General features: G+C 39.4%; 1 protein-coding gene across 1 annotated transcript in view; it reads right to left on the bottom strand.

Annotated features, from left to right (window-relative positions):
* The window catches only part of PTGFR (prostaglandin F receptor), a 29,971-nt gene that overhangs the window by 5,676 nt on the left and 1,218 nt on the right, over window positions 1-23,077 (bottom strand). Inside the window, exon 2 of the mRNA XM_073643951.1 lies at window positions 13,759-14,596. Coding sequence (XP_073500052.1) covers window positions 13,759-14,553 — 795 coding nt within the window. The 5' untranslated portion in view covers window positions 14,554-14,596. The remainder of the gene's footprint in view (window positions 1-13,758; window positions 14,597-23,077) is intronic.

Genomic DNA, 23,077 nt, shown 5'->3' with positions numbered 1-23,077 from the left:
TTCAGCACTTAGGTCTGGAAATACTTAATGGCTGAGATAAAGCAAAAAAATAATAATGCAACCTCCACCGGCTGCCATTAGCGGATAAGATTGATGAGAGATTGTCTGAAGACGTGGAAGGAAACATTCCAGTGCAGGTATTATATATACATATATACTGGGAGGTGACGTCTTCCCCTGATTCCTGCATTTCACAGACTCTCCCCTCCCCCAACTATTCATTAAAAACAAGATAAAATATCTCTTGGCTGAACCAACATATAAAGATTCATTCCTAAAAACCAAATGGTATATTCACCATCAAATACGCAGCGTGATGTAGACTTATTATATCTGCGGGACATTATTGATCACATAACGCGTTAATGCAGAGATAATAAGGCTAGATATTGATTTTGTGCCCACTTTTTGCTTTTTTAAAAATCTTTTTTGCTTATTTATTTGTTGCTTCTGTATTTTTATCTATTTGTAATTTTTTTCACCTTTGTGTCTATTTAATGTCTATTTTTCCTTTTAATTCTATTTGTTTCTTATTTCATTTATTATATATTGTTTTATATCTATGTTATGCCTATTTTTTTCAATTTATTTTTATTTTTTTTCTTATTTATTGCTATATAAATGTGTTTTTTATATCTATTTATGGCCTATTTTAGCATTTTTTTCTCATTTATTTATGTATTTATTATTATTATTTATCATTATAACGCCATTTATTCCATGGCGCTTTACATGTGAAAAGAGGTAGACATAATAAAAGACAAGTACAATAATCTTGAACAAAAATGAGTCAGCGACTGGTACAGGAGGAGCGAGGACCCTGCCCGCGAGGGCTCACCGTCTACAAGGGATGGGTGAGGATACAGTAGGTGAGGGTAGAGCTGGTCGTGGATCAGTGGTTACTGCAGGTTGTAGGCTTGTCGGAAGAGGTGGGTCTTCAGGTTCCTTTTGAAGGTTTCCACGGTGGACGAGAGTCTGATGTGTTGGGGTAGAGCATTCCAGAGTAGGGGGGAAGCACGGGAGAAATCTTGTATCCGATTGTGGGAAGAGGAGATAAGAGGGGAGTAGAGAAGGAGATCCTGTGAGGATCGGAGGTTGCGTGCAGGTATGTACCAGGAGACTAGGTCACAGATGTATGGAGGAGACAGGTTGTGGATGGCTTTGTATGTCATGGTTAGGGTTCAACTGGAGTCTCTGGGCAATGGGGAGCCAGTGAAGGGATTGACAGAGGGGAGAGGTCGGGGAATAGCGGGTGGACAGGTGGATTAGTCGAGCATCAGAGTTTAGGATAGATTGGAGGGGTGCGAGAGTGTTAGAGGGGAGGCCACAGAGCAGGAGGTTGCAGAAGTTGAGGCGGGAGATGATGAGGGCGTGCACTATTGTTTTTGAAGAGTCTTTGCTGAGGAATGTGCAGATCTGGGAGATATTTTTGAGTTGGAGTCGGCAGGAAGTGGAAAGGGCTTGGATATGTGGTTTGAATGAGAGGTAACAGTCCAGGGTTACCCCAAAGCAGAGAGCTTGAGGGACTGGGGAGAGTGAACAGCCATTGACGTTGATGGATAGGTCAGATGGGGGAAAGATTATTGTGACATACATGTGTTTTTTTTGCATCTATACAAGGCCTATTTTTAAAATATTTATTATTTTCTTCCTTATTTATTTATTGCTACATATATGTTTTTTTATATTGCATCTATTTTTCCTTGTCTGTATTTATGTATTACTTGTTGCACATTTGTGATTTTGGTGGTTTCGATTTTTTTTAGCACATAAAAAAACAAAGTTTTCCTCTGGAAAGCCACAAGTGGCACAACATGTAAGTATTGCTCATTTCACTGCATTATGTTAGAATTCAACCGTGATCTAAGTTCGGCCCCACAAAATAGTGGGATTCAAGATAATGTGTCTATGCCCCCATCTCCTTCATATTCTTTTCTTGCATATTTTCTCCCCTGCACCACCATCCATTACACCCCACGCTGCCCTGGAGCTTGCTCTACCTGTGGAGAGCCACACCATCCCTGCTGCCGTAACACCAGCTCCAGAGGACTGCTCCGCAGTGGCGGCTCCCTCTAGCCGCAATCCACAGGTGGCGTCACAAACACTTTCCCAAATCCCCTATAAACTATTCCCCCTTTTACTAACCGCCCTGGGTCACGGACCGGGCCAGCTACCGTGATATCCCCCGGCAACCAGAGGCCCGGCTGCCGAGTACCCCACGGTCCAGGGGGCGCGTCAGATGTACCAGTCCTGGATGCCGATGCACCAGTCCTGGATGCCGATGCACCAGTCCTGGATGCCGATGTACCAGTCCTGGATACCGATGTACCTGTCTTGAATGCTGATGTACCAGTCCTGGATGCTGATGTACCAGTCCTGGATGCTGTTCTGTACCAGTCCTGAATGCTGATGTACCAGTCCTGGATGCCGATGTACCAGTCCTGGATGCTGATGTACCAGTCCTGGATGCCGATGTACCAGTCCTGGATGCTGATGTACCAGTTCTGGATGCTGATATACCAGTCCTGGATGCCGATGTACCAGTCCTGAATGCTGATGTACCAGTCCTGGATGCTGATGTACCAGTCCTGGATGCCGATGTACCAGTCCTGAATGCTGATGTACCAGTCCTGGATGCTGATGTACCAGTTCTGGATGCCGATGTGCCAGTCCTGAATGCTGATGTACCAGTCCTGGATGCTGATGTACCAGTCCTGGATGCCGATGTACCTGTCCTGAATGCTGATGTACCAGTCCTGGATGCTGATGTACCAGTCCTGGATGCCGATGTACCAGTCCTGAATGCTGATGTACCAGTCCTGGATGCTGATGTACCAGTCCTGGATGCCGATGTACCTGTCCTGAATGCTGATGTACCAATCCTGGATGCTGATGTACCAGTCCTGGATGCTGTATGTACCAGTCCTGAATACTGATGTACCAGTCCTGGATGCCGATGTACCAGTCCTGGATGCTGATGTTCCAGTCCTGGATGCCGATGTACCAGTCCTGGATGCTGATGTACCAGTCCTGGATGCCGATGTACCAGTCCTGGATGCTGTATGTACCAGTCCTGGATGCTAATGTACCAGTCCTGGATGCCGATATACCAGTCCTGGATGCTGATGTACCAGTCCTGGATGCTGTATGTACCAGTCCTGAATGCTGATGTACCAGTCCTGGATGCCGATGTACCAGTCCTGGATGCTGATGTACCAGTCCTGGATGCCGATGTACCAGTCCTGGATGCTGATGTACCAGTCCTGGATGCCGATGTACCAGTCCTGGATGCTGTATGTACCAGTCCTGGATGCTAATGTACCAGTCCTGGATACCGATGTATCAGTCCTGGATGCCGATGTACCAGTCCTGGATGCCGATGTACCAGTCCTGGATGCTGTATGCTCTACACTATGGTCCCGTCTGACACATTGCACTGATCGGCCGCACATCTAAGTATGACCCCCACTATTCTGTGGGCTCTCCGGCACGTTTCCCACCACATGGACAGTATGAACATGACTGCTCTCAGTAACATCCCCCGAAGAAATGCCAACAAATATCATAAGACAAAAAAAGAAAAGTGATTATAAAATTAATGCAAATGACAAATTGGCGCCATTTTTCTCCTCTGAAGAGGAAATAGTTTACTAGAAAACGGGAGAAGCTTATGGTGCGAAAAAACAAAACACACAAAAATGTCACAGATTTACTGGCACAAAGCCAGTTACCTAATAGGTGGTGGAAACTTAGAGTAGACAGTCTTCAATATGGACAAATTTATCAAGCCGTCTGAACTATTGTAATAAATCTGACACATTTTAAGTCTAATTTTGTCCTTTCTAAAAAAAATTACAAATTACACAAAATTTACAATAATATTAATTCTGAGAAAAAGATGAACACAGTGAGTCAATGAGAATGGAATTTGTGTCGGATTTGTAGGAATTCTCTAGATCCCTCAGATTTGAACAATTTACAATTTTCTTAATCCGAATTTCCTAAAAGGGTCAACGCAATTCTAGGTCTCATTCACACGTCCAGTTTTCACGTGCAAGTGCTATTGCTGTTTTTCACAGATAGCACTTGTACAGTTATATGAAAAAGTTTGGGCACCCCTATTAATCTTAAGCTTAATGTTTTATAAAAATTGGTGTTTTTGCAACAGCTATTTCAGTTTGATCTATGTAATAACTGTTGGACACAGTAATGTTTCTGCCTTGAAATGAGGTTTATTGTACTAACAGAAAATGTGCAATCTGCATTCAAACAAAATTTGACAGGTGCATAAGTATGGGCACCCTTATCATTTTCTTGTTTTAAATACTCCTACCTACTTTTTACTGACTTACTAAAGCACTTTTTTTGGTTTTGTAACCTCATTGAGCTTTGAACTTCATAGCCAGGTGTATGCAATCATGAGAAAAGCTACTTAAAGTGGCCACTTGCAAGTTGTTCTCCTGTTTGAATCTCCTCTGAAGAGTGGCATCATGAGCTCCTCAAAACAACTGTCAAATGATCTGAAAACAAAGATTATTCAACATAGTTTTTCAGGGGAAGAATACAAAAAGCTGTCTCAGAGATTTCACCTGTCAGTTTCCACTGTGAGGAACATAGTAAGGAAATGGAAGAACACAGGGACAGTTCTTGTTAAGGCCAGAAGTGGCAGGCCAAGAAAAACATCAGAAAGGCAGAGAAGAAGAATGGTGTGATCAGTCAAGGACAATCCTCAGACCACCTCCAGAGAGCTGCAGCATCAACTTGCTGCAGATGGTGTCACTGTGCATCGGTCAACTATACAATGCACTTTGCACAAGGAGAAGCTGTATGGGAGAGTGATGCGAAAGAAGCCATTTCTACAAGCACGCCACAAACAGAGTCGGCTGAGGTATGCAAAAGCACATTTGGAGAAGAGAATTTCTTTTTGGAAGAAGGTCCTGTGGACTGATGAAACCAAGATTGAGTTATTTGGTCATACAAAAAGCGTTATGCATGGCGGCAAAAAAACAGCATTCCAAGAAAAACACTTGCTACCCACAGTAAAATTTGGTGGAGGTTTCATCATGCTTTGGGGCTGTGTGGCCAATGCCGGCACCGGGAATCTTGTTAAAGTTGAGGGACGCATGGATTCCACTCAGTATCAGCAGATTCTTGACAATAATGTTCAAGAATCAGTGATAAAGTTGAAGTTACGCAGGGGATGGATCTTTCAGCAAGACAATGATCCAAAACACCGCTCCAGATCCACTCAGGCATTCATGCCGAGGAACAATTACAATGTTCTGGAATGGCCATCCCAGTCCCCAGACCTGAATATCATTGAACATCTGTGGGATCATTTGAAGAGGGCTGTCCATGCTCGGCGACCATCAAACTTAACTGAACTGGAATTGTTTTGTAAAGAGGAATGGTCAAAAATACCTTCATCCAGGATCCAGGAACTCATTAAAAGCTACAGGAAGCGACTAGAGGCTGTTATTTTTGCAAAAGGAGGATCTACTAAATATTAATGTCACTTTTCTGGTGAGGTGCCCATACTTATGCACCTGTCACATTTTGTTTGAATGCGGATTCCACATTTTCTGTTAGTACAATAAACCTCATTTCAAGGCAGAAACATTACTGTGTCCAACAGTTATTACATATATGAAACCGAAATAGCTGTTGCAAAAACACCAATTTTTATAAAACAATAAGCTTAAGATTAATAGGGGTGCCCAAACTTTTTCATATAACTGTACCTGTGATAAAGTATGACGCCGTGTACATGTTCGTGATTTTTCGCAGACCGAGAGGTCCGTGGAAAAGCGCAGCGACGTGACCGATTTTGATCCGAGGGTTGGATCAAAATTGGCAATGCAAGTCAATGGGCGATTTTCACGAACTGTCAGAATGGAGAAAGTGGAGAAAGTTTTTTTTTTTATCTCTCCACTTACGAGAAAATTGGTCTATTTTTCTGATACGTAGAAAAATCGGATGTGTGAATGAGGCGCATCACAGAACATTGCATCATCCAGTGAAGAATCCCGCCCTTGTAATTCTTTTCCACTAACACATCACATGTTCAGTGCAGGTTATCAGGAAGGACAATCATAGCCACTATAAAAGCTGAGGCAGGGAAAGCAGCAGTAAAACTGTGATGAATCTGGATTGTGAGAGGACGTCACAGCTCACGTACAGAGATCAGGAGAAAAAGGCATAAAACACTGAAGTTTCCTCAAATGACACAAACAGATAGTGTTTGTTACCTGTGAAAGCTCGGGAAAAAATTTGCTTCAAAATCCACTTGAAAACCAATTTCTAACACTCTTTTAAATTCACTACTTATTGATTTCAATAGGAAACCGCGTCTATTGTGCAAACGGTGCTGATTATTTCCACATGGAAAAAAAGAAGCAACAGCTAAAGTCAGAGTTATTTTATGTGGATTTTTAGGCTAAAAAAATCCAAATCATGAAAGAACTTTTTTAAGGTTTTTCAGCATTTTTTGGCGCATTACTTCAAATGTTTCAAATGAGAAATTTCAATATTTTTTAAGCATTTCTGCTGGATAAAACAATGGAAATTTGTCTTTTGAAACGCTTGAAGTAGTGCGCCAAAAAAAAATGCACCAAAACCTTATTCTTTAAGTTCCTTCTGACATGTTCCTTCTTTAGCAATTTAGAAAAAAAATGCAGGAGACGGCCGGACGCTGCATAATGACCGTCCAAAGAAGAGAGGAAGCAGACAAGGCTCCTTTATTGGTGATTTATTCCGGCTACACGTTTCGATGCTGAGATTTTCTCTTCATCTTGAAGTTAGGAACACGTTTGGGAGAAAAACAAGTCAATATTAAGAAATGTTTGTGTTCTTGGTATTTACACTTTCATATCCTCTCACTTAACTGTGTATCAATCGTAAACACTTCCCGGTCCCCGTGTGTCATGTGGGCGAGCGCAGAACATGATGTGTCACCAAAACAAGGTGATTTCCTGCGTGAAGAAGTAAAAATAACATTCTCTAAGCACTTTCTGAAGTGGGAGAAAGTGCATAAGACTTATGTCGATTCCAATAATCTGGCACAAATCCTGCTAATGCTACAAGGGAAATAACCGCACAGGGGCCACTTGAAGCCCCCGGGCCACAGTGCAAAGTCTATAGCTGGGCTGCCAGATATTATAGGCTATTTACTGTGCTGGGCTTCCTCATTCTCCAGGGCAGCAATGTGTGGACCAGACAGCTGTAGAGAAAGGAAAGCCAGCTGCAGGAGACCATGGGAAGCAGGAGGAGATCGTGCAGCAGAAGTTGGAGACCATTAATCTGCAGGAGGAGACCATGCACCAGCAGGAGGAGACTATGTGGCAGCAGGAGGAGACCAAGCACTTGCAGGAGGAGATCATGCAGCAGAAGCAGGAGACCATGAATCTGCAGGAAGAGACCATGCACCAGCAGGAGGAGACCATGAATCTGCAGGAAGAGACCATGCACCAGCAGGAGGAGACCATGTGGCAGAAGGAGGCGATGAAGAGACAGGAGGAGGAGACCAAAGACAGGATGAAGAGACTAAGAGACAGCAGTAGGAAACCATGTAGATACAGGAGGAGACCAAGCAGATCAAGGAGAAGACAAAGAGACAGCAGGAGGAGATCATGTGACAGCAGGAGGAGACCATGTTGAAGCAGGAGGAGACCAAGTAGATACAGGAGGAAACCATGCACAGCAGGAGGAGACCATGTAGCTGCAGGAGGAGACCATGTAGCTGCAGGAGGAGACCAAGCAGATGCAGGAGGAAATAATGCACAACAGGGGGAGACCATGTGGCAGCAGTAGGAGACCATATGAGAGCAGTAGGAGACCATATGGGAGCAGGAGGAGACCATGTACAGTACAGACCAAAAGTTTGGACACACCTTCTCATTTAAAGATTTTTCTGTATTTTCATGACTATGAAAATTGTACATTCACTCTGAAGGCATCAAAACTATGAATTAACACATGTGGAATTATATACTTAACAAAAAAGTGTGAAACAACTGAAAATATGTCTTATATTCTAGGTTCTTCAAAGTAGCCACCTTTTGCTTTGATGACTGCTTTGCACACTCTTGGCATTCTCTTGATGAGATTCAAGAGGTAGTCACCGGAAATGGTCTTCCAACAATCTTGAAGGAGTTCCCAGAGATGCTTAGCACTTGTTGGCCCTTTTGCCTTCACTCTGCGGTCCAGCTCACCCCAAACCATCTCGATTGGGTTCAGGTCTGGTGACTGTGGAGGCCAGGTCATCTGGCGTAGCACCCCATCACTCTCCTTCTTGGTCAAATAGCCCTTAGAGAGCCTGGAGGTGTGTTAGGGGTCATTGTCCTGTTGAAAAATAAATGATGGTCCAACTAAATGCAAACCGCATGGAATAACATGCCGCTGCAAGATGCTGTGGTAGCCATGCTGGTTCAGTATGCCTTCAATTTTGAATAAATCCCCAACAGTGTCACCAGCTAAGCACCCCCACACCATCACACCTGCTCCTCCATGCTTCACGGTGGGAACCAGGCATGTAGAGTCCATCCGTTCACCTTTTCTGCGTCGCACAAAGACACGGTGGTTGGAACCAAAGATCTCAAATTTGGACTCATCAGACCAAAGCACAGATTTCCACCGGTCTAATGTCCATTCCTTGTGTTCTTTAGCCCAAACAAGTCTCTTCTGCTTGTTGCCTGTCCTTAGCAGTGGTTTCCTAGCAGCTATTTTACCATGAAGGCCTGCTGCACAAAGTCTCCTCTTAACAGTTGTTGTAGAGATGTGTCTGCTGCTAGAACTCTGTGTGGCATTGACCTGGTCTCTAATCTGAGCTGCTGTTAACCTGCGATTTCTGAGGCTGGTGACTCGGATAAACTTATCCTCAGAAGCAGAGGTGACTCTTGGTCTTCCTTTCCTGGGGCGGTCCTCATGTGAGCCGGTTTCTTTGTAGTGCCTGATGGTTTTTGCAACTGCACTTGGGGGCAAATTCAAAGTTTGCCCAATTTTTCGGACTGACTGACCTTCATTTCTTAAAGTAATGATGGCCACTGGTTTTTCTTTACTTAGCTGCTTTTTTCTTGCAGTAATACAAATTCTAACAGTCTATTCAGTAGGACTATCAGCTGTGTATCCACCAGACTTCTGCACAACACAACTGATGGTCCCAACCCCATTTATAAGGCAAGAAATCCCACTTATTAAACCTGACAGGGCACACCTGTGAAGTGAAAACCATTTCCGATGACTACCTCTTGAAGCTCATCAAGAGAATGCCAAGAGTGTGCAAAGCAGTCATCAAAGCAAAAGGTGGCTACTGTGAAGAACCTAGAATATAAGACATATTTTCAGTTGTTTCACACTTTTTTGTTAAGTATATAATTCCACATGTGTTAATTCATAGTTTTGATGCCTTCAGTGTGAATGTACAATTTTCATAGTCATGAAAATACAGAAAAATCTTTAAATGAGAAGGTGTGTCCAAACTTTCAGTCTGTACTGTAGCTGCAGGAAGAGACCAAGCAGATCAAGGAGGAGACAAAGAGACAGCAGGAGGAGACCATGTTGCAGCATGAGGAGACCAAGTAGATGCAGGAGGAGATCAAGAGACAGCAGGAGGAAAACATGCACCATGCGGCAATAGGAGGAGACCAGCAGCAGCAAGAGAAGACTGTATGACAGAAAGAGCAGACCAGTGCCAGCAGAAAGAGACCTACAGGCAGCAGGAGATGACCATATGGCAGCAAGAGAAGACCACGCTGTGGCAGGAGGTGCTTATAATTGTGAATGCAGGTTCTAAGTCAGCTCTCTAGAAATAGCCCTGATTTCTTGACTCTCAGAGATGTCACAGGACCACAATGACCAATCAAGGCTAGAGATGAGCGAATTTCCTAAATATTAATTTCACTCAGATTCAGTTTGGTTCAAATAAAATTGAAATAATAAACAAAACAATCAGAAGGGCTTTAAAAATAAGAAAATCCTATACTCACCCATCCCACCGCTGCAACTTCCCCACCGAGTCTCCCACTCACTTTTTCTGGTGACTCTTTGCTCTCCGGATCTTCTGTCACTAGGCCTCATGCTGACCGTAGGGCACAATGCACACACACCATCCCACGCAGTCATGTTGGCCGCAGCGCATGTTGTGACCGTGTAAGACTTAAGTGAGAGAAGATCCGAAAAGCAGGGAGGAAGCAAGCGGGAAACCCGGCAAGGAATTGCAGTGCTAGGAAAGCTGACAGGTGAGCCTAGGACAGGTGAGCCCCGGACAGGTGAGCCTCGGACAGGTGAGCCCCGGACAGGTGAGCCTAGGACAGGTGAGCCTAGGACAGGTGAGCCTCGGACAGGTGAGCCTAGGACAGGTGAGCCTCGGACAGATGAGCCTCGGACAGGTGAGCCTAGGACAGGTGAGCCTCGGACAGATGAGCCTCGGACAGGTGAGCCTCGGACAGGTGAGCCTAGGACAGGTGAGCCTCGGACAGGTGAGCCTAGGACAGGTGAGCCTAGGACAGGTGAGCCTCGGACAGGTGAGCCTAGGACAGGTGAGCCTAGGACAGGTGAGCCTCGGATAGGTGAGCCTAGGACAGGTGAGCCTCGGATAGGTGAGCCTAGGACAGGTGAGCCTAGGACAGGTGCGTATAAGTTTATATGAAATTTTAACCCCTTCTTGACCCAATGAAGAATCCAGTACATTTGTGATTTCTTGGCCGCCATTTTCCTTGATTCTTGTGTATTAAATCTCCATAAAATCATATTCTGGAGAAATTTGAACAAATTGAACATGTTACAAATTTCTAGAAAAATACGAATTCTCCTGAATCTTGATTTTCCAGGATTGGATTTGTATGAAATCAGTCGGCTGCGATTTTGCTGGATTCTTTATTGGGTGAATCTTTATTGATTCGCTCATCTGTAATCACCTTTATCCACAGCGACATCAAATCAACATGGAGGAAAATGCTGATTCCAAAATTCCCCAAAAAAATTCTTAAAGGTCCTAGAAGGTTTTGACTTGAAGACACTTTTGGAAAAAAATTGTTCCCAATTTCAATGGATATTTGGTTTAGAAATCCCTGAGCCAATAAATATTGATCCTTTTATTTAATTTCCATTAATAAGCCAAAGCTTAGATCGGCTGAAAAGAGCGTCTTTAGCACTGGATCCCATGTAATACTTTATTTCTCCTTTGGGGGTGCTGCAGCAGAAATGAGCAATTGCTTCTAGGTTCCTTTGCTGATTGCTTGGGATCTAAGCAGGGGGACACCCCATGATGAGCTTATTTTTAGGAGGCTTTCTAACAGAGAGAAGTTTTCATAAGGGGACACTCCAATAATACAATATTTAAAGAGGTCTACAGGTTCCTCTAGAAGTAAATAATTAGCGAATATATCTTTACTTCTATGTATAACCAATACTTAGATCAGCAGCAGTAAGCATCTTTGGGTTTGAAGGACCTGAAATGCTGCATTACACACACAGACCGTTAATTTTAAAAGGCACCGTGTAATCCTTCCTTCATCCTGTGGTGGCGCTGCAGCAGAACTGAACACTTGCTGCTAGATTCCTCTACTGATCGGTTGGAATCTAAGCAAAAGGACATCCCGTCAGGAGCTTCATTTTATGGCTCTTTCTAACAAACAGAAATTATCTAACCTTCCCTATTGTCTGCAATAGGGAAGGTTAGAGAACACGACTGGTCAATAATTACAGGGTAATGTATCATCAGAAAACAAGCTGTTGTTCAAAAAATAATTGTGCTAAATGTATTTTTTATTGTTTTTTATTAAACAAAAATCAATACCACAATTTGTATAAAAATATCGATGCAAATTGTCTCCTAAGATAGGAATAAGACTTCAGTGCCACCTACAGGAAGTAGCAATCCTAAAAGTCAATATTGACCCTTTAACGAGCCCAATGACTTAGGACAAAAGCCAAACCAGAAACTCCATTTACAGAAACGTGTTTTGGCCTGTTTGCCCCTCATCAGTGCAAAGCACAAAGTGTCTGAATTCTTGTGATTTTTGCTCTGACAACTAGGGCTATTTTCGACTCGAGCTTCCTGTCCTTTCAGTTACAGTTATCAGCAGGCTCCTTATCATCAGAGGTAAAATTACAATAACTGATTACACCCCTGTATACAGCTGATAACACAGGATCCACCAGTCACAATAGGTGATGTCACAGCTCACCTCCTCCTCCTGTACAATGACTGATAACACCTCTATATACAGCAGATAACACAGGATCCACTATTCACAATAGGTGATGTTACAGCTCACCTCCTCCTACTCCTGTACAATGACTGATAACACCTCTATATACAATAGATCACACAGGACCCACCATTCACAATAGGTGATGTCACAGCTCACCTCCTCCTCCTGTACAATGACTGATAACACCTCTATATACAATAGATCACACAGGACCCACCATTCACAATAGGTGATGTCACAGCTCACCTCCTCCTCCTTTACAATGACTGGTAACACCTCTATATACAGTAGATAACACAGGATCCATTAATCACAATAGGTGATATCACAGCTCACTCCCAACCTTCTGTACAATGACTGATAACACCTCTATATACAGTAGATAACACAGACTCCACCATTCACAATAGGTGATGTCAGAGCTCACCCCCTCCTCCTCCTGTACAATGACTGATAACACCTCTACATACAGTAGATAACATAGGATCCACCATTCACAATAAGTGATGTCACAGCTCACCTCCTCCTCCTCCAGCACAATAGTTGCTAACACCTCTATATATAGTAGATAACACAGGATCCACTATTCACAATAGGTGATGTCAAAGCTCACCTCCTCCTCCTCCTGTACAATGACTGATAACACCTCTATATACAGTAGATAACACAGGATCCACCGTTCACAATAGGTGATGTCACAGCTCACCTCCTCCTCCTCCTGTACAATGACTGATAACTCCTCTATATATAGTAGATAACACAGGATCCACCATTCACAATATGTGATTTCACAGCTCACCTCCTCCTCTACAATGACTGATAACACCTCTATATACAGTAGATAACACAGGATCCACTGTTCACAATAGGTGATGTCACAGCTCACCTCCTCCTTCTTCTGTACAATGACTGATAACACCTCTATATACAGTAGATAACAAAGGATCCACCATTCACAATAGGTGATGTCACAGCTCACCTCCTCCTGTACAATGACTGATAACACCTCTATATACAGTAGATAACACAGGATCCACCATTCACAATAGGTGATGTCACAGCTCACCTCCTCCTCCTGTATAATGACTGATAACACCTCTATATACAGTAGACAACACAGGATCCACCATTCACAATAGGTGATGTCACAGCTCACCTCCTCCCCTTCTTGTACAATGACTGATAACTCCTCTATATACAGCTGATAACACAGGATCCACCAATCACAATAGGTGATGTCACAGCTCGCCTCCTCCTGTACAATGACTGATAACACCTCTATATACAGCTGATAACACAGGATCCACCAATCACAATAGGTGATGTCACAGCTCGCCTCCTCCTCCTTCTGTACAAAGACTGATAACACCTGCTATTTTTTATTTTTAATACAGATGTGAATGTGATATGAAAAAAAATCATTGCCAACATTTTTTTAAAAATATATTTGACATAAAACCTTAATTGAAATATTTGGTTATTTTCTGATGACACATTCCCTTTAAGACAAAGTGCGACGTGTTTTCTTCTGTGATCTAGAACTTACCAGGAACGGAGTCCAGCAGATACACGAGACGCACATGATGGCCAGGAGCTGGATGATCATCTCCAGGTGATGAGACCTCCCCTGTCGGTGTTGTTGGCTCTTCAGCTTGGATCTGAGTAATGTAATTCCAGTCATGGCGTTGCAGACGAAAGAGATGGCCAAAGAAAGGAGCCCAAGAGAGGAAAAAAACAGCAGATGGAGCTGATCCATCCAGTGCTCAATCTTCTCAGTCTTTAGAAAGCACCACGTCTTGGTGGCCTGGATGTGGTAGGACCTTAACGTCACAATCGGCAACAAAGCCACCAAGATGGCGAAGAGCCAGACGAAAGCCAAGATCATCTTAGCGTGTCTCGAAGTCATTTTGGTGGAGTGAAAGATGGGCTCCGTGACTCCGATGCACCTCTCCACCGCCATCACGCTCCCAAGTAATAGCGGGCAGAGGCCGAAAAATACCATGCACATTCCGAAAATGCTGCACAGCACGTCGGCGTGATCGAACTGTGACCAGTCCCGATTGGAGGCGTAGATGAAGACAGCGATCGTCCCATTAATGAGATGGCCGAACAAGTCAGTAAAGACCAAACCGCTGGCAAACAGGAGGAAGGAGGCCTTGGACTTCTTCCTGAACCGCTGGTAGGCTTTCAAGAGGATGACGATGGCGAGACTGTTGGATGTGATCCCCACCGTCATGAACACTATGGAAAAGAACACCGATATCTTCAGGTCCCTGAGGTCCGTACTGTTTGGCGGAGACACGGCCCCGCTATAGAGCCCCAGCTCCGTACTATTGTTCATTGTTGGATGAGTGGATTAAATCATCTCCGTAGACCGATGCCACCTGTAAAGAAGGAAAAGACAATAAGGAGACGATGTGTTATTTCTAAAGGACTGGAAGTAAAGCGGCTACATTATCTATAGGACACGAGATAAGCTAAGCCACGCCCACGAAGATAAGTCCCACCCACGATGATAAGTCCCGCCCTCGAGCAAATGCCGGCTGAGCTGAGGGGCATCGAGGAAGGACAGAAACATGTTTCTAGGTCAGATTCCTGTACGGCTATTGGTTTTGTGAGATTAAGGGAAATCTATCTATTATCTATCATCTATTATCTATTAATTATCTATCATCTATCTATTATGTATCTATTATGTATCTATTATGTATCTATTATCTATCTATCATCTATTTTCTATCTATTATCTATCTATCTATTATCTATCTATTATCTATCTATCTATTACCTATCTATCTATTATGTATCTATTATGTATCTATTATCTATCTATCTATCTATTATGTATCTATTATCAATCTATTATCTATCAATTATCTATCATCTATCTATTATATATCTATATATCTATTATCTATCTATTATTTATCATCTATCTATCTATTATCTATCATCTATTATCTATCATCTATCTATCTATTATCTATCATCTATCTATCATCTATCTATTATCTATCATCTATCTATCATCTCTCTATTTTCTATTATCTATCTATTATCTATCTATTATATATCATCTATCCATTATCTATTATCTACCTATCTATTATCTATCATCTATCTATTATCTATCTATCATCTATCTATTATCTATTCATTATCTATTATCTATCTATTATCTATCTATTATCTATCTATTATCTATTCATTTTCTATTATCTATCTATTATCTATTATCTATCTATTATCTATTATCTATCATCTATCTATTATCTATTCATTATCTATTATCTATCTATTATCTATTATCCATCTATTATCTATCTATCATCTATCTATCATCTATCTATTATCTATCTATTATCTATCTATTATCTATCTGTATTATCTATCTATCATCTATCTATTATCTATTTATCTATTATCTATCTGTATTATCTATCTATCGATCTATTTTCTATCTATCTATTATGTATCCATCATCTATCTATTATCTATCATCTATCATCTATCTATTATCTATCTATCTATTATCTATCTATTATCTATCATCTATCTATTATCTATCTATCATCTATCTATCATCTATCTATTATCTATATATTATCTATCATCTATCTGTTATCTATCATCTATCTATCATCTATCTATTATCTATCTATTATCTATCATATATCAATTATCTATGTATTATCTATATATTATCTATCTATCTATTATCTATCTATCATCTATTATCTATCTATTATCTATCTATCATCTATCTATTATCTATCATCTATGGATTATCTATCTATCATCTATTATCTATCATCTATCTATTATCTATTCATTATCTATTATCTATCTATTATCTATTATCTATCATCTATCTATTATCTATTCATTATCTATTATCTATCTATTATCTATTATCCATCTATTATCTATCTATCATCTATCTATCATCTATCTATTATCTATCTATTATCTATCTATTATCTATCTGTATTATCTATCTATCATCTATCTATTATCTATTTATCTATTATCTATCTGTATTATCTATCTATCGATCTATTTTCTATCTATCTATTATGTATCCATCATCTATCTATTATCTATCATCTATCATCTATCTATTATCTATCTATCTATTATCTATCTATTATCTATCATCTATCTATTATCTATCTATCATCTATCTATCATCTATCTATTATCTATATATTATCTATCATCTATCTGTTATCTATCATCTATCTATCATCTATCTATTATCTATCTATTATCTATCATATATCAATTATCTATGTATTATCTATATATTATCTATCTATCTATTATCTATCTATCATCTATTATCTATCTATTATCTATCTATCATCTATCTATTATCTATCATCTATGGATTATCTATCTATCATCTATTATCTATCATCTATCTATTATCTATTCATTATCTATTATCTATCTATTATCTATTATCTATCATCTATCTATTATCTATTCATTATCTATTATCTATCTATTATCTATTATCCATCTATTATCTATCTATCATCTATCTATCATCTATCTATTATCTATCTATTATCTATCTATTATCTATCTGTATTATCTATCTATCATCTATCTATTATCTATTTATCTATTATCTATCTGTATTATCTATCTATCGATCTATTTTCTATCTATCTATTATGTATCCATCATCTATCTATTATCTATCATCTATCATCTATCTATTATCTATCTATCTATTATCTATCTATTATCTATCATCTATCTATTATCTATCTATCATCTATCTATCATCTATCTATTATCTATATATTATCTATCATCTATCTGTTATCTATCATCTATCTATCATCTATCTATTATCTATCTATTATCTATCATATATCAATTATCTATGTATTATCTATATATTATCTATCTATCTATTATCTATCTATTATCTATTATCTATCTATTATCTATCTATCATCTATCTATTATCTATCATCTATGGATTATCTATCTATCATCTATTATCTATCATCTATCTATTATCTATTATCTATATATTATCTATCTATCATCTATCTATTATCTATCTATTATCTATCTATTATCTATCTATCATCTATCATCCATCTATCATCTATCTATTATCTATCTATCATCTATCTATTATCTATCTATCTATTATCTATCTATTATCTATCTATCATCTATCTATTATCTATCTATTATCTATAATCTATTATCTATCATCTATCTATTATCTATCTATCATCTATCATCCATCTATCATCTATTAGCTATCTATCATCTATCTATTATCTATCTATCTATTATCTATCTATTATCTATCTATCATCTATCATCTATCTATTATCTATTCATTATCTATTATCTATCTATTATCTATCTATTATCTATCTATTATCTATTCATTTTCTATTATCTATCTATTATCTATTATCTATCTATTATCTATCTATTATCTATTCATTATCTATTATCTATCTATTATCTATTATCCATCTATTATCTATCTATCATCTATCTATCATCTATCTATTATCTATCTATTATCTATCTATTATCTATCTGTATTATCTATCTATCATCTATCTATTATCTATTTATCTATTATCTATCTGTATTATCTATCTATCGATCTATTTTCTATCTATCTATTATGTATCCATCATCTATCTATTATCTATCATCTATCATCTATCTATTATCTATCTATCTATTATCTATCTATTATCTATCATCTATCTATTATCTATCTATCATCTATCTATCATCTATCTATTATCTATATATTATCTATCATCTATCTGTTATCTATCATCTATCTATCATCTATCTATTATCTATCTATTATCTATCATATATCAATTATCTATGTATTATCTATATATTATCTATCTATTATCTATCTATCATCTATTATCTATCTATTATCTATCTATCATCTATCTATTATCTATCATCTATGGATTATCTATCTATCATCTATTATCTATCATCTATCTATTATCTATTATCTATATATTATCTATCATCTATCTATTATCTATCTATTATCTATCTATTATCTATCTATTATCTATCATCTATCTATTATCTATCTATTATCTATCATCTATCTATCATCTATCTATTATCTATCATCTATCTATTATCTATCTATCATCTATCATCCATCTATCATCTATCTATTATCTATCATCTATCTATTATCTATCTATCTATTATCTATTATCTATTATCTATTATCTATCTATTATCTATCTATTATCTATCTATCATCTATCTATTATCTATCTATCTATTATCTATCTATTATCTATCTATCATCTATCTATTATCTATTTATTATCTATAATCTATTATCTATCATCTATCTATTATCTATCTATCATCTATCATCCATCTATCATCTATCTATTAGCTATCTATCATCTATCTATCTATTATCTATCTATTATCTATCTATCTATCTATTATCTATCATCTATCTATTATCTATCTATCTATTATCTATCTATTATCTATCTATCATCTATCATCTATCTATGTATCTATTATCTATCTATCATCTATTATCTATCTACTATCTATCATCTATCTATTATCTATCTATTATCTATCTATTATCCATCTATTATCTATCTATCATCTATCTATTATCTATCATCTATCTATCATCTCTCTATTATCTATCTATCATCTATCTATCATCTATTATCTATCTATAAAATAATGAAGCAGTACAAAAATAATAAATATGCAACAAAGGGTGCTAAAGCCTCCGGGACATGAACCAATTGTGTCCACTAGACTATAATAATATAGTGAGAGGCAGCACTCAAATAAATTATGCAAAAAAGTGGACTTTTATTAGCGACGTTGCGGTCCCATGAAAGGTTCTGTGATGGGACCAAAACATCACCGCATGGACTAATAAAAGTCCACTTTTTTGCATAATTTATTTGAGTGCTGCCTCTCACTATTTTATTGTATCTATCTCCATAGAATAGCGGATCACTTGCTGGGGGTCCGACTGCAGGGACCCCCACAGACCCTGAGAACTGGGCCCTATCTGTATGGAGGAGACGTGCGCACACTTGACCTCCGCTCCATTCAGTGTCTATGGGATTGTAGTTTGAGAATGAGCTGTGTCCCCGGTTGCCAGGATTGGACCCCCCCAACGATCAATAAGTTGTCCCCTATCCTATGAATGAGAAATAATATCTTATAACCCTTTAAGCTTCACCGCAATCATCTGATGAGATAAATGCAAACTAAATAAACATTGCCAAATCCCATCTAGAATCCCCTCCCAAATTTGGGAATTTCCTGTGGAATTATCTCCCTGCAGAACTTTCCATTCTCAGAGACGTCTCCTAATCCCGGAGCAATTGGGAAACATCCTAAAAGACTTTCATAATAAGCTTTCCATTCCTGTGCCAGCAGCTTCATGCCAAGGCAGGCATAGCAGAGCTGAGTATGTCGGACGGCACTTTGTCTTGTGATATCACGAATGTGTTTATATCCATATGAGTAGCAGAGGTTGACAGTGAAATGACCCATTCAGCTCTGCTACATCTGCTACAACCATCTGAGATTGACAGGAAGCCAATGGAATGAGATGAAGCGTGACGATTCAGATCCGTTCTGCCCTGATCTGTATTTCGCTGTCATTTCTCTCCGCGTATCACATATTGATGTCTCCGCTCACGTTCCTCACTCGTTAGATACATTGTATTGATTACAGGGATAAGTATCAATAATATCATCCACCGAAATCCAAACCCAAGGAAAAACTGCTGGGAAAGTCGGAACCCGAGAAGAAACCGATTCAGAAAACACCGTGAGCTTCACCCAATAATAGAACAGGTCTGAGAATCCGAAATCGTCAGCTCCCCTCCTGCATATATATAGAGCGGCCCGAACACTGACGCCCCTGTCGTATTTACAGAACATCCAGACCGGTGGAGCCGATTTACACCGGAATGGAGCCACATTAATAATTATAGTAGAAATCGCACAATTAGCAATTGATCAATGGTCAGATTTGATTAAAATACTATTACAAGGGAAAGTATCCAGGAAATATAAAGGAGCTATTAAAGTCTTGTCTATGGCTTGTGTCTGGTCCTGCAATCCCATTACAGTTGCAATACCGCACATAGTCTATGGACAGAAGTGGCGCTGTTTCTGGAGGGAAAAAAAAAAAAAAACCCTGAGTTTTGGTGACAAATTATTCAAAATGGCGCACGCTGTTCAAGAATATTGTGCAAAGTCAAAACCTCTCTTTACTTTTCTCTTTTACCGATCCTGAGCCTTTTTAGAGCAAAAAGTTGCATGATCTGCAAGATTGTCCTAAAATTTGCACAGGCGTACAGTACAGACCAAAAGTTTGGACACACCTTCTCATTTGAAGATTTTTCTGTATTTTCATGACTATGAAAATTGTACATTCACACTGAAGGCATCAAAACTATGAATTACCACATGTGGAATTATATACTTAACAAAAAAGTGTGAAACAACTGAAAATGTGTCTTATATTCTAGGTTCTTCAAAGTAGCCACCTTTTGCTTTGCTGACTGCTTTGCACACTCTTGGCATTCTCTTGATGAGCTTCAAGAGGTAGTCACCGGAAATGGTCTTCCAACAATCTTGAAGGAGTTCCCAGAAATGCTTAGCACTTGTTGGCCCTTTTGCCTTCACTCTGCGGTCCAGCTCACCCCAAACCATCTCGATTGGGTTCAGGTCTGGTGACTGTGGAGGCCAGGTCATCTGGCGTCGCACCACATCACTCTCCTTCTTGGTCAAATAGCCCTTACACAGCCTGGAGATGTGTTTGGGATCATTGTCCTGTTGAAAAATAAATGATGGTCCAACTAAACGCAAACCGGATGGAATAGCATGCCGCTGCCAGATGCTGTGGTAGCCATGCTGGTTCTGTATGCCTTCAATTTTGAATAAATCCCCAACAGTGTCACCAGCAAAGCCCCCCCACACCATCACACCTCCTCCTCCATGCTTCACGGTGGGAACCAGGCATGTAGAGTCCATCCGTTCACCTTTTCTGCGTCGCACAAAGACACGGTGGTTGGAACCAAAGACCTCAAATTTGGACTCATCAGACCAAAGCACAGATTTCCACTGGTCTAATGTCCATTCCTTGTGTTCTTTAGCCCAAACAAGTCTCTTCTGCTTGTTGCCTGTCCTTAGCAGTGGTTTCCTAGCAGCTATTTTACCATGAAGGCCTGCTGCACAAAGTCTCCTCTTAACAGTTGTTGTAGAGATGTGTCTGCTGCTAGAACTCTGTGTGGCATTGACCTGGTCTCTAATCTGAGCTGCTGTTAACCTGTGATTTCTGAGGCTGGTGACTCAGGTAAACTTATCCTCAGAAGCAGAGGTGACTCTTGGTCTTCCTTTCCTGGGGCGGTCCTCATGTGAGCCAGTTTCTTTGTAGTGCTTGATGGTTTTTGCATCTGCACTTGGGGACACTTTCAAAGTTTTCCCAATTTTTCGGACTGACTGACCTTCATTTCTTAAAGTAATGATGGCCACTCATTTTTCTTTACTTAGCTGCTTTTTTCTTGCCATAATACAAATTCTAACAGTCTATTCAGTAGGACTATCAGCTGTGTATCCACCAGACTTCTGCACAACACAACTGATGGTCCCAACCCCATTTATAAGGCAAGAAATCCCACTTATTAAACCTGACAGGGCACACCTGTGAAGTGAAAACCATTTCCGGTGACTACCTCCTGAAGCTCATCAAGAGAATGCCAAGAGTGTGCAAAGCAGTCATCAAAGCAAAAGGTGGCTACTTTGAAGAACCTAGAATATAAGACATATTTTCAGTTGTTTCACACTTTTTTGTTAAGTATATAATTCCACATGTGATAATTCATAGTTTTGATGCCTTCAGTGTGAATGTACAATTTTCATAGTCATGAAAATACAGAAAAATCTTTAAATGAGAAGGTGTGTCCAAACTTTTGGTCTGTACTGTACATAAAATCACTTGAGTGAGGGGATAGGGCGTATTTGCACCAAGATTTTATGACTTTTTCAAAAGTCACATCCGATGAATTGGCCGGAAATTTGGAAAACAAAAACATTCCCCACAATGGCGAACATAAAAAAACAAAACAAAATAGACCTTAAAAAAGCGCAAATTAAAAGAAGAAGAAGAAGGTGAAATTCAAACTCTGGTTAAAAACACCAAAAACTAGACCTAAAAGACACAAATGCAAGGATGAACTGAGCCCGTTGTTTTATGCAATTGTTTTTTATGCAATTGTCCTATTTAATTATTAAAATAGCTCAAAGTTTCATTTTGCTGTTTTGAACCAAATCATGTACAGTTTGGGCAAAAGTAGCGCAGTTCCTTTCACATAAAGTTTTACGACTTCTCAGATCCCTCCTGAATTGTTGCTGTCTTTTTCTAATTGACTTCAATGTGGGAAAAACAGCAGGAAAAAAAAAAGTCTGCAACTGAAATTTTAACTTTTAGGAAGTTCTAGAAACTTTTCCCAGAACGTATCGAAGAAAAATGTCAGAATTTAGTAGGGACCTGACCTATAATAAACCTCAGGACTCCAGGGAGTTGTACCCTGCAGGCGCCCTCTGCTGCCAATGCCATGTTTGCTCGTACATGATGCAGTAGATGTTTGAGCATATGGAAAATTGCTTATAATACAATTACCTAACATATTCTCTGTTGGAGCCGGGCAGAGCCATGTGCACACAGCCTGTAAATGGCACATGCAGCTTTTCTGTACTATAGAGCCTCAGGCAGTCTGTGTGCTGCCACATGTTGCAGCCTTATGACACTGCAGTATATTCTCCCCTGG

This window comes from Phyllobates terribilis, unplaced genomic scaffold, assembly GCF_046119375.1.
Source record: "Phyllobates terribilis strain yellow unplaced genomic scaffold, ASM4611937v1 Scaffold_8__6_contigs__length_399053987, whole genome shotgun sequence".
Lineage (NCBI taxonomy): Eukaryota > Metazoa > Chordata > Amphibia > Anura > Dendrobatidae > Phyllobates > Phyllobates terribilis.
The sequence above is the reverse complement of the archived record's forward strand: the minus strand, read 5'-3'. Positions and strand labels throughout refer to the sequence as shown.